The 12078-nt window shown below is 49.0% G+C and overlaps 1 protein-coding gene across 3 annotated transcripts in view; it reads right to left on the reverse strand.

Moving 5' to 3' along the window:
• KNTC1 (kinetochore associated 1) overlaps positions 1 to 12078 on the reverse strand; it is a 736750-nt gene that overhangs the window by 581878 nt on the left and 142794 nt on the right. For all 3 annotated transcript variants that reach the window (XM_063964446.1, XM_063964444.1, XM_063964445.1), the window contains exon 8: positions 6467 to 6577. In XM_063964446.1, the coding sequence (XP_063820516.1) occupies positions 6467 to 6577 (111 nt within the window). The remainder of the gene's footprint in view (positions 1 to 6466; positions 6578 to 12078) is intronic.

Consider the following 12078-nt stretch of genomic DNA (forward strand, 5'->3'; position numbering starts at 1 on the left):
CAGCAATATTCAACACATCTCTAATGGCCTCAATCATCAACTGCACCCCTTTTGCAAGAGATGCCGCCCCCCGCAGCACATCCCCATCACCGTCTGCCGTGTCAGAGTCGGTATCCGTGTCATCTTGCATAATCTGGGCAAGAGCACGTTTTTGAGGGTGTACGCTAGGGGGGCCTGAAGGGACAGCACCAGACCATACCCCCATATAGTTCTGTAAAACCTGAGTTGCAGTCTCAGTCTGTGCTACCCTAGTAGAAATCTGAGCAATCATAATCTTGAGAGGCCAACCACTCCGGCTCTTTTGCAGGGATCTGTGATAAAATAGTACAATCCTGAGTACATGGAATGGGATCGTCCTGAGAGGAATTATCCTCTGCAGTGTATGACACAGAGTCCCTAGACATGGCGTTTAGAAACAGCAAACAGTCGACACACACACACACAGGGAAATGACAGACACAGTTTCCCCTCCAAGAATGTCAAGAGAGACACAGAGATTGGAGCCAAACCACACACAGCGCTTTTCAGATAGAGAGAAGCCCCTATCTAGCGCTTACTGTGCACCTTAACTGGTAACACAGTATTCACACAGCCTCACCCCCCTTCTATAATCCCCTGGTACCATACGAGATAGCTGGAGTTGAGATGGAGGGACAGCTCTCCCTGTCAGCATCTCCACATTGATATGCAGGCAGGGAAAATGGTGTGGAACGCTGCTGGGTCCGCTCTGAGAAGCTCCACCCCGTTCATGGAGTTGCTTCCCGCTCCACCGTTCTTTATACTGGCCTGAGCAAAATGCTGGCAGTGAAATCTGGTCCCTGACAGACTTTACAACCAGTGTAGGGTATGGCAAGCACAGTATTTAACAAGTATATAGTAAGGTGCTGTGATGAGTGGTCTCGCCTAGCAGCTGTAGTAGATAAGGGGTAGTCAGACCCTTTAGAAGTAGACAACTGTAGAAAAGGGGGGTATACAACGCTTAAGACACAGAATAATGTTAAATACACATTTTATTACTAAAATCAGAGAAAATTATTTCTCTGATGTAGTAATAAAATGTGTATTTAACATTATTCTGTGTCTTAAGCGTTGTATACCCCCTTTTCTACAGTGTAGGGTATGGCGCTGGCTCAGGGCGCCCATCACAGCGCCACACAAAGTATCGCTAAGCCTCCGGTGCGCAGTTAGTACAGCACTCCCACACCCTGTTGCCGCCATCTTCACACCGGCTCCCCACTTGCTAGGTGGGCCAGTGACTCACTCGCCACTTCAGTCTTCTGGCTCTGTAAGGGAGTGGTGGCATGCTGCAGGGGTGAGCAATCCCCTGTGGTGGCAAACGATCATCCCCCTCAGGAGCTCAGTGTCCTGTCAGGCGCGGAGATAGTGGCTCAGACCCTGCAGGGCAGACACTACACTACACTACCCTACCCCCCCCCCCCCCCCCCCCCCCGAAGCAGGGAGGCTGTTGCCGGCAGCCTCCCTGTAAAATAATAAACTCTAAAAAATAAAAAATAAATAATAAGATTTTAAACCTACCGGTAAATCTTTTTCTCCTAGTCCGTAGAGGATGCTGGGGACTCCGTAAGGACCATGGGGTATGGACAAGCTCTGCAGGAGACATGGGCACTATAAAGAACTTTAGAATGGGTGTGCACTGGCTCCTCCCTCTATGCCCCTCCTCCAGACCTCAGTTAGAGAAACTGTGCCCAGAGGAGATGGACAATATGAGGAAAGGATTTTGTTGATCTAAGGGCAAGATTCATACCAGCCCACACCGTATAACCTGGACTATACGCAACCAGTTAACAGTATGAAAAAAACCATAACCCTTATGTAAGCTACAACTATATACAAGCCTTGCAGATTTTGACCGCACTGGGGCGGGCGCCCAGCATCCTCTACGGACTAGGAGAAAAAGATTTACCGGTAGGTTTAAAATCTTATTTTCTCTTACGTCCTAGAGGATGCTGGGGACTCCGTAAGGACCATGGGGTTTATACCAAAGCTCCAGACCGGGCGGGAGAGTGCGGACGACTCTGCAGCACCGACTAAGCAAAATCAAGGTCCTCATCAGCCAGGGTATCAAACTTATAGAACTTTGCAAACGTGTTTGAACCCGACCAGGTATCTGCTCGGCAAAGCTGTAAAGCTGAGACGCCTCGGGCAGCCGCCCAAGAAGAGCCCACCTTCCGAGTGGAAAGGGCCTTTATCGAATTTGGTAACGGCAATCCAGCCGTAGAATGAGCCTGCTGAATCGTGCTACAGATCCAGCGAGCAGTAGTCTGCTTCGAAGCAGGAGCGCCAACTTTGTTGGCTGCATACAGGACAAACAGTGCTTCTGTTTTCCTAACACTAGCCGTCCTGGCTACATAGATTTTTAAGGCCCTGACTACATCCAGAGACGTGGAGTCCTCCAAGTCATCCGTAGCCACAGGCACCACAATAGGTTGGTTCATATGAAACGATGAAACCACCTTAGGCAAAAATTGAGGACGAGTCCTCAACGCAGCCCTATCCACATGGAAAATCAAATAGGGGCTTTTGTGAGACAAGGCCGCCAATTCAGACACCCGCCTTGCAGATGCCAAGGCCAACAACATGACCACCTTCCAAGTGAGAAATTTCAATTCAACCGTTTGAAGAGGTTCAAACCAGTGAGACTTCAGGAACCGTAACACCACGTTAAGTTCCCAGGGTGCCACAGGGGGCACAAAAGGAGGCAAGATGTGCAGCACTCCCTTTACAAAAGTCTGGACTTCTGGGAGAGAAGCCAATTCCTTCTGAAAGAAAATAGATAGGGCCGAAATCTGTACCTTAATGGAGCCCAATTTTAGGCCCATATCCACTTCTGTCTGTAGAAAGTGGAGAAAACGGCCCAGATGGAAATCTTCTGTAGGAGCATTCTTGGCTTCACACCAAGAAACATATTTCCTCCAGATACGGTGATAATGTTTTGCCGTCACCTCCTTCCTAGCTTTTATCAGAGTAGGGATGACCTCCTCCGGAATACCTTTCCCAGCTAGGATGCGGTGTCCAACCGCCATGCCGTCAAACGTAACCGCGGTAAGTCTTGGAACATGCAGGGCCCCTGTTGTAACAGATCCTCCCTGAGAGGAAGAAGCCATGGATCTTCTGTGAGCATCTCCTGAAGATCTGAATACCAGGCCCTTCGAGGCCAATCTGGAACAAAGAGGATTGTTCTCACTCTTCTTTGTCTTATGATTCTCAATATTTTTGAGATGAGAGGAAGAGGGGGGAACACATAGACCGACTGAAACACCCAAGGTGTCACCAGGGCGTCCACCGCTACTGCATAAGGGTCCCATGACCTGGCACAATACCTCCGAAGTTTCTTGTTGAGGCGTGACGCCATCCTGTCTATGTGAAGAATTCCCCAAAAACTTGTTATCTCTGTAAAAACGTCTTGATGAAGTCCCCACTCTCCCGGATGGAGATCGTGTCTGCTGAGGAAGTCTGCTTCCCAGCTGTCCACTCCCAGAATGAAGACCGCTGACAGAGCGCTTACGTGATTTTCCGCCCAGCGAAGAATCCTGGTGGCTTCCGCCATTGCCACTCTGCTCCTTGTCCCGCCTTGGCGGTTTACATGAGCCACGTCTGTGACGTTGTCTGATTGGATCAGAACCGGTAGGTCGCGAAGAAGATTCTCCGCTTGTCGTAGGTCGTTGAATATGGCCCTCAATTCCAGTACGTTGATGTGTAGACAAGCCTCCTGGCTTGACCATAGCCCCTGAAAATTTCTTCCTTGTGTGACTGCTCCCCATCTTTGGAGGCTCGCGTCCGTGGTCACCAGAACCCAGTCTTGAATGCCGAACCTGCGACCCTCTAGAAGGTGAGCACTCTGCAGCCACCACAGGAGAGACACCCTGGCCCGGGGGGACAGGCTTATTTTCTGATGTATTAGTAGATGGGACCCTGACCACTAGTCCAGGAGGTCCCACTGAAAAGTCCTTGCATGAAACCTGCCGAAGGGGATGGCCTCGTAGGCTGCCACCATTTTCCCCATAACTCGAGTGCATTGATGAACAGACACTCTTTTTGGTTTTCGCAAGTCTCTGACCATGTTCTGGAGGTCCTGGGCTTTTTTCACCGGGAGAAAAACCCTCTTCTGTTCCGTGTCCAGAATCATGCCTAGGAATGATAGTCGAGTCGTTGGAATCAATTGTGACTTTGGCAGATTGAGAATCCAACCGTGTTGTTGTAGCACTCTCAGAGAGAGCGACACGCTCTTCTGCAATTGATCTCTCGATCTTGCTTTTATCAGGAGATCGTCCAAATATGGGACAATTGTGACTCCCTGCCTGCACAGGAGCACCATCATCTCCGCCATCACCTTGGTGAAAATCCTCGGGGCCGTGGAAAGCCCAAACGGCAACGTCTGAAACTGGTAATGACAGTCCCGTACAGCGAATCTCAGGTACGCCTAATGAGGAGGCTATATGGGGACATGAAGGTATGCATCCTTTATGTCGAGTGACACCATAAAATCCCCCCCTTCCAGACTGGAGATCACAGCCCGGAGCGATTCCATCTTGAATTTTAACTTTTTTAAGTACAGGTTTAGGGATTTTAGATTTAAAATAGGTCTGACCGAACCATCCGGCTTCGGGACCACGAACAGGGTCGAATAGTACCCTTTCCCCTGTTGAACTAGGGGAACCTTGACAATCACTTGCTGTTGATACAGCTTTTGAATTGCAGCCAACACTACTTACCTCTCTGGGGAAGAAGCTGGCAAGGTCGACTTGAAAAATCGGCAAGGGGACACCTCTTCGAATTCATTGTTACTGTTCATTACAATAGTGCAGAGTTGCACTTTTCAAGTATTGTTTTTCAAAGATTTTTCTTTCTTCTTTTTTTCCCTACATCAATGATATTATTTTCTTTCTTTATTTGCCCACAGTAGCTTTACTTTGTTAGGATTATTACCATCCAATAAATATTCATATTTTTTCATCATTATTTGTGTTGCACAATATTTGTATAAGCAGACACTACTGTAGGGGTGAGCGCTGTTTAGGCTTAGCAGCCATTTTTTGTTCACATTTGCATTTAAAACATTCCACATGTCCACCCAATCATGAGTCGGCGTTGCTGACGGCGACATCACAATCATCTGCTCCACCTCCTCCTTACCTGAGCCTTCCGCATCAGACATGCCGACACACTCGTACCGACACCCCCACACACACAGGGATATAGTTATAAGGAAACAGTTCCCCAGTAAGGCCCTTTGGAGAGACAGAGAGTATGCCAGCACACACCCAGCGCCAACTGACACTGGAAAATAATGTCCCAGATAATAGCGCTTTTATATTAAATTACTGTGTAATACACTCACTGCGCGTTACAAGTGCCCCCCCTTCCCTCTTGTCAGCCCTGTGTCACCATGTTCAGCAGGGGAGAGACCGGGGAGCCAGCTTCTCTGCAGATCTCTGTGGAGAAAATGGCACTGGTTAGTGCGGAGGGACCAAGCTCCGCCCCCTCCAGCGGCGGGCTTCGGTCCCGCTCAATTTATCTCAAACTGGCGGGGGATTTAAAGAATTACTGCCTCCGCAGTATCAATGCCAGATATAGGTTTTATTGCTGCCCAGGGCGCCCTACCTTGCGCCCTGCACCCATCTGTGCCCGTTAATGTGTGTGTGTGTGTGTGTGTGGGAGCGCTGCGCGCTTACCTCAGTGAAGATCTGAAGTCTTCTGCCGCCTTTGAAGTCTTCTTTTTTTCTTATACTCACCCGGCTTCTATCTTCCGGGTCTGCGAGGAGGATGGCGGCGCGGCTCCGGGACGAACAGCGAGGGGAGACCTGCGTTCCGACTCCCTCTGGAGATAATGGTGTCCAGTAACCTAAGAAGCAGAGCCTATCACTTAAGTAGGTCTGCTTCTCTCTCCTCAGTCCCACGATGCCGGGAGCCTGTTGCCAGCAGTGCTCCCTGAAAATAAAAAACCTAACAAAATTCTTTATCAGAGAAACTCAGGAGAGCTCCCCTGTAGTGCACCCAATCTCCTCTGGGCACAGGATCTAACTGAGGTCTGGAGGAGGGGCATAGAGGGAGGAGCCAGTGCACACCCATTCTAAAGTTCTTTATAGTGCCCATGTCTCCTGCGGAGCCCGTCTATACCCCATGGTCCTTACGGAGTCCCCAGCATCCTCTAGGACGCAAGAGAAAAAAACTTTACTAGGAGAAACTCTAGAGAACCCCCCTAGCTGTGACCGGCTCCTCCGGACATTTTCTAAACGGAGTCTGGTAGGAGGGGCATAGAGGGAGGAGCCAGTCCACACTCTCAAACTCTTAAAGTGCCAGTGGCTCCTAGTGGACCCGTCTATACCCCATGGTACTAATGTGGACCCCGGCATCCTCTAGGACGTAAGAGAAATACTGATTGTGACTAACTTCTACATTTTTACGATCATATTAAGCTTACATCTCGTTAAAAGAACTTGCTTACCCCTATAATCATATGTATGTCGCTTGTCAGATCCCCAATCACCAAGTTCAAACAACCATTTGTGTGATACTCTTCCGTTGAAATAAAGCAGGTCTTAAGTTTTCCTTCCAACTGCCGAAAAATACAGAATATTACTCAAGAATATACAGTAACTGAAATGGAAAAAATAAGAATTTACTTACCGATAATTCTATTTCTCGGAGTCCGTAGTGGATGCTGGGGTACCTGAAAGGACCATGGGGAATAGCGGCTCCGCAGGAGACAGGGCACAAAAGTAAAGCTTTCCGATCAGGTGGTGTGCACTGGCTCCTCCCCCCATGACCCTCCTCCAAGCCAGTTAGGTACTGTGCCCGGACGAGCGTACACAATAAGGGAGGAATTTTGAATCCCGGGTAAGACTCATACCAGCCACACCAATCACACCGTACAACTTGTGATCTAAACCCAGTTAACAGTATGATAACAGCGGAGCCTCTGAAAAGATGGCTCACAACAATAATAACCCGATTTTTGTAACTATGTACAAGTATTGCAGATAATCCGCACTTGGGATGGGCGCCCAGCATCCACTACGGACTCCGAGAAATAGAATTATCGGTAAGTAAATTCTTATTTTCTCTATCGTCCTAGTGGATGCTGGGGTACCTGAAAGGACCATGGGGATTATACCAAAGCTCCCAAACGGGCGGGAGAGTGCGGATGACTCTGCAGCACCGAATGAGAGAACTCCAGGTCCTCCTTAGCCAGGGTATCAAATTTGTAGAATTTAGCAAACGTGTTTGCCCCTGACCAAGTAGCTGCTCGGCAAAGTTGTAAAGCCGAGACCCCTCGGGCAGCCGCCCAAGATGAGCCCACCTTCCTTGTGGAATGGGCATTTACATATTTTGGCTGTGGCAGGCCTGCCACAGAATGTGCAAGCTGAATTGTATTACACATCCAACTAGCAATAGTCTGCTTAGAAGCAAGAGCACCCAGTTTGTTGGGTGCATACAGGATAACAGCAAGTCAGTTTTCCTGACTCCAGCCGTCCTGGAACATATTTTCAGGGCCCTGACAACATCTAGCAACTTGGAGTCCTCCAAGTCCCTAGTAGGTGCAAGGCACCACAATAAGCTGGTTCAGGTGAAACACTGACACCACCTTAGGGAGAGAACTGGGGACGAGTCCGCAGCTCTGCCCTGTCCGAATGGACAAACAGATATGGGCTTTTTTGAGAAAAAACCACCAATTTGACACTCGCCTGGTCCAGGCCAGGGCCAAGAGCATGGTCACTTTTCATGTGAGATGTTTCAAATCCACAGATTTGACTGGTTTTAAACCAATGTGATTAGAGGAATCCCAGAACTACGTTGAGATCCCACAGTGCCACTGGAGGCACAAAAGGGGGTTGTATATGCAATACTCCCTTGACAAACTTCTGGACTTCAGGAACTGAAGCCAATTCTTTCTGGAAGAAAATCGACAGGGCCGAAATTTGAACCTTAATGGACCCCAATTTGAGGCCCATAGACACTCCTGTTTGCAGGAAATGCAGGAAACGACCGAGTTGAAATTTCTTTGTGGGGCCTTCCTGGCCTCACACCACGCAACATATTTTCGCCACATGTGGTGATAATGTTGTGCGGTCACCTCCTTTCTGGCTTTGACCAGGGTAGGAATGACCTCTTCCGGAATGCCTTTTTCCCTTAGGATCCGGCTTTCCACCGCCATGCCGACAAACGCAGCTGCGGTAAGTCTTGGAACAGACATGGTACTTGCTGAAGCAAGTCCCTTCTTAGCGGCAGAGGCCATAAGACCTCTGTAAGCATCTCTTGAAGTTCCGGGTACCAAGTCCTTCTTGGCCAATCCGGAGCCATGAGTATAGTTCTTACTCCTCTACGTCTTATAATTCTCAGCACCTTAGGTATGAGAAGCAGAGGAGGGAACACATACACCGACTGGTACACCCACGGTGTTACCAGAACGTCCACAGCTATTGCCTGAGGGTCTCTTGACCTGGCGCAATACCTGTCCCGTTTTTTGTTCAGACGGGACGCCATCATGTCCACCTTTGGTATTTCCCAACGGTTTACAATCATGTGGAAAAAAACCTCCCGATGAAGTTTCCACTCTCCCGGGTGGAGGTCGTGCCTGCTGAGGAAGTCTGCTTCCCAGTTTCCATTCCCGGGATGAAACACTGTTGACAGTGCTATCACATGATTTTCCGCCCAGCGAAAAGTCCTTGCAGTTTTTGCCATTGCCCTCCTGCTTCTTGTGTCGCCCTGTCTGTTTACGTGGGCGACTGCCGTGATGTTTTTCCCACTGGATCAATACCGGCTGACCTTGAAGCAGAGGTCTTGCTAAGCTTAGAGCATTATAAATTTACCCTTAGCTCCAGTATATTTATGTGGAGAAAAGTCTCCAGACTTGATCACACTCCCTGGAAATTTTTTCCTTGTGTGACTGCTCCCCAGCCTCTCGGGCTGGGCTCCGTGGTCACCAGCATCCAATCCTGAATGCCGAATCTGCGGCCCTCTAGAAGATGAGCACTCTATAACCACCACAGGAGAGACACCCTTGTCCTTGGATATAGGGTTATCCGCTGATGCATCTGAAGATGCGATCCGGACCATTTGTCCAGCAGATCCCACTGAAAAGTTCTTGCGTGAAATCTGCCGAATGGAATTGCTTCGTAGGAAGCCACCATTATTTACCAGGACCCTTGTGCAATGATGCACTGTTTTTAGGAGGTTCCTGACTAGCTCGGATAACTCCCTGGCTTTCTCTTCCGGGAGAAACACCTTTTTCTGGACTGTGTCCAGAATCATCCCTAGGCACAGCAGACGTGTCGTCGGGATCAGCTGCGATTTTGGAATATTTAGAATCCACCCGTGCTGTTGTAGCAGTATCCTAGATAGTGCTACTCCGACCTCCAACTGTTCCCTGGACTATGCCCTTATCAGGAGATCGTCCAAGTAAGGGATAATTAAGACGCCTTTTCTTCGAAGAAGAATCATCATTTCGGCCATTACCTTGGTAAAGACCCGGGGTGCCGTGGACAATCCAAACGGCAGCGTCTGAAACTGATAGTGACAGTTCTGCACCACGAACCTGAGGTACCCTTAGTGAGAAGGGCAAATTTGGGACATAGAGGTAAGCATCCCTGATGTCCCGGGACACTATATAGTCCCCTTCTTCCTGGTTCGTTATCACTGCTCTGAGTGACTCCATCTTGATTTGAACCTTTGTAAGTGTTCAAAAAAATTTTTTAGAATAAGTCTCACCTAGCCTTCTGGCTTCAGTACCACAATATAGTGTGGAATAATACCCCTTTTCTTGTAGTAGGAGGGGTAATTTAATTATCACCTGCTGGGAATACAGCTTGTGAATTTTTTCCCATACTGCCTCCTTGTCGGAGGGAGACCTTGGTAAAGCAGACTTCAGGAGCCTGCGAAGGGGAAACGTCTCGACATTCCAATCTGTACCCCTGGGATACTACTTGTAGGATCCAGGGGTCCTGTACGGTCTCAGCGCCATGCTGAGAACTTGTCAGAAGCGGTGGAACGCTTCTGTTCCTGGGAATGGGCTGCCTGCTGCAGTCTTCTTCCCTTTCCTCTATCCCTGGGCAGATATGATCTTATAGGGACGAAAGGACTGAGGCTGAAAAGACGGTGTCTTTTTCTGCAGAGATGTGACTTAGGGTAAAAACGGTGGATTTTCCAGCAGTTGCCGTGGCCACCAGGTCCGATGGACCGACCCCAAATAACTCCTCTTCCTTTATACGGCAATACACCTTTGTGCCGTTTGGAATCTGCATCACCTGACCACTGTCGTGTCCATAACATCTTCTGGCAGTTATGGACATCGCATTTACTCTTGATGCCAGAGTGCAAATATCCCTCTGTGCATCTCGCATATATAGAAATGCATCCTTTAAATGCTCTATAGTCAATAAAATACTGTCCCTGTCAAGGGTATCAATATTTTTAGTCAGGGAATCCGACCAAGCCACCCCAGCTCTGCACATCCAGGCTGAGGCGATCGCTGGTCGCAGTATAACACCAGTATGTGTGTATATACTTTTTATGATATTTTCCAGCCTCCTGTCAGCTGGTCCTTGAGGACGGCCCTATCTATAGACGGTACCGCCACTTGTTTTGATAAGCGTGTGAGCGCCTTATCCACCCTAAGGGGTGTTTCCCAACGCGCCCTAACTTCTGGCGGGAAAGGGTATACCGCCCATAATTTTCTATCGGGGGGAACCCACGCATCATCACACACTTTATTTAATTTATCTGATTCAGGAAAAACTATGGTAGTTTTTTCACATCCCACATAATACCCTCTTTTGTGGTACTTGTAGTATCAGAAATATGTAACACCTCCTTCATTGCCTTTAACGTGTGGCCCTAATAAGGAATACGTTTGTTTATTCACCGTCGACACTGGATTCAGTGTCCCTGTCTGTGTCTGTGTCGACCGACTAAAGTAAACGGGCGTTTTAAAACCCCTGACGGTGTTTTTGAGACGTCTGGACCGGTACTAATTGTTTGTCGGCCGTCTCATGTCGTCAACCGACCTTGCAGCGTGTTGACATTATCACGTAATTCCCTAAATAAGCCATCCATTCCGGTGTCGACTCCCTAGAGAGTGACATCACCATTACAGGCAATTGCTCCGCCTCCTCACCAACATCGTCCTCCTACATGTCGACACACACGTACCGACACACAGCACACACACAGGGAATGCTCTGATAGAGGACAGGACCCACTAGCCCTTTGGAGAGACAGAGGGAGAGTTTGCCAGCACACACCAAAAACGCTATAATTATATAGGGACAACCTTATATAAGTGTTTTCCCTTATAGCATCTTTTTTATATATTTCTAACGCCAAATTAGTGCCCCCCCTCTCTGTTTTAACCCTGTTTCTGTAGTGCAGTGCAGGGGAGAGCCTGGGAGCCTTCCCTCCAGCCTTTCTGTGAGGGAAAATGGCGCTGTGTGCTGAGGAGATAGGCCCCGCCCCTTTTTCGGCGGCCTCGTCTCCCGCTCTTAACGGATTCTGGCAGGGGTTAAATATCTCCATATAGCCTCCGGAGGCTATATGTGAGGTATTTTTAGCCAAAATAGGTATTCATTTTGCCTCCCAGGGCGCCCCCCTCCCAGCGCCCTGCACCCTCAGTGACTGCCGTGTGAAGTGTGCTGAGAGGAAAATGGCGCACAGCTGCAGTGCTGTGCGCTACCTTTAGAAGACTGAGGAGTCTTCTGCCGCCGATTCTGGACCTCTTCTTACTTCAGCATCTGCAAGGGGGCCGGCGGCAAGGCTCCGGTGACCATCCAGGCTGTACCTGTGATCGTCCCTCTGGAGCTGATGTCCAGTAGCCAAGAAGCCAATCCATCCTGCACGCAGGTGAGTTCACTTCTTCTCCCCTAAGTCCCTCGTTGCAGTGATCCTGTTGCCAGCAGGACTCACTGTAAAATAAAAAACCTAAGCTAAACTTTTCTAAGCAGCTCTTTAGGAGAGCCACCTAGATTGCACCCTTCTCGGCCGGGCACAAAAATCTAACTGGCTTGGAGGAGGGTCATGGGGGGAGGAGCCAGTGCACACCACCTGATCGGAAAGCTTTACTTT

The sequence above is a fragment of the Pseudophryne corroboree genome, chromosome 1, assembly GCF_028390025.1.
Source record: "Pseudophryne corroboree isolate aPseCor3 chromosome 1, aPseCor3.hap2, whole genome shotgun sequence".
Lineage (NCBI taxonomy): Eukaryota > Metazoa > Chordata > Amphibia > Anura > Myobatrachidae > Pseudophryne > Pseudophryne corroboree.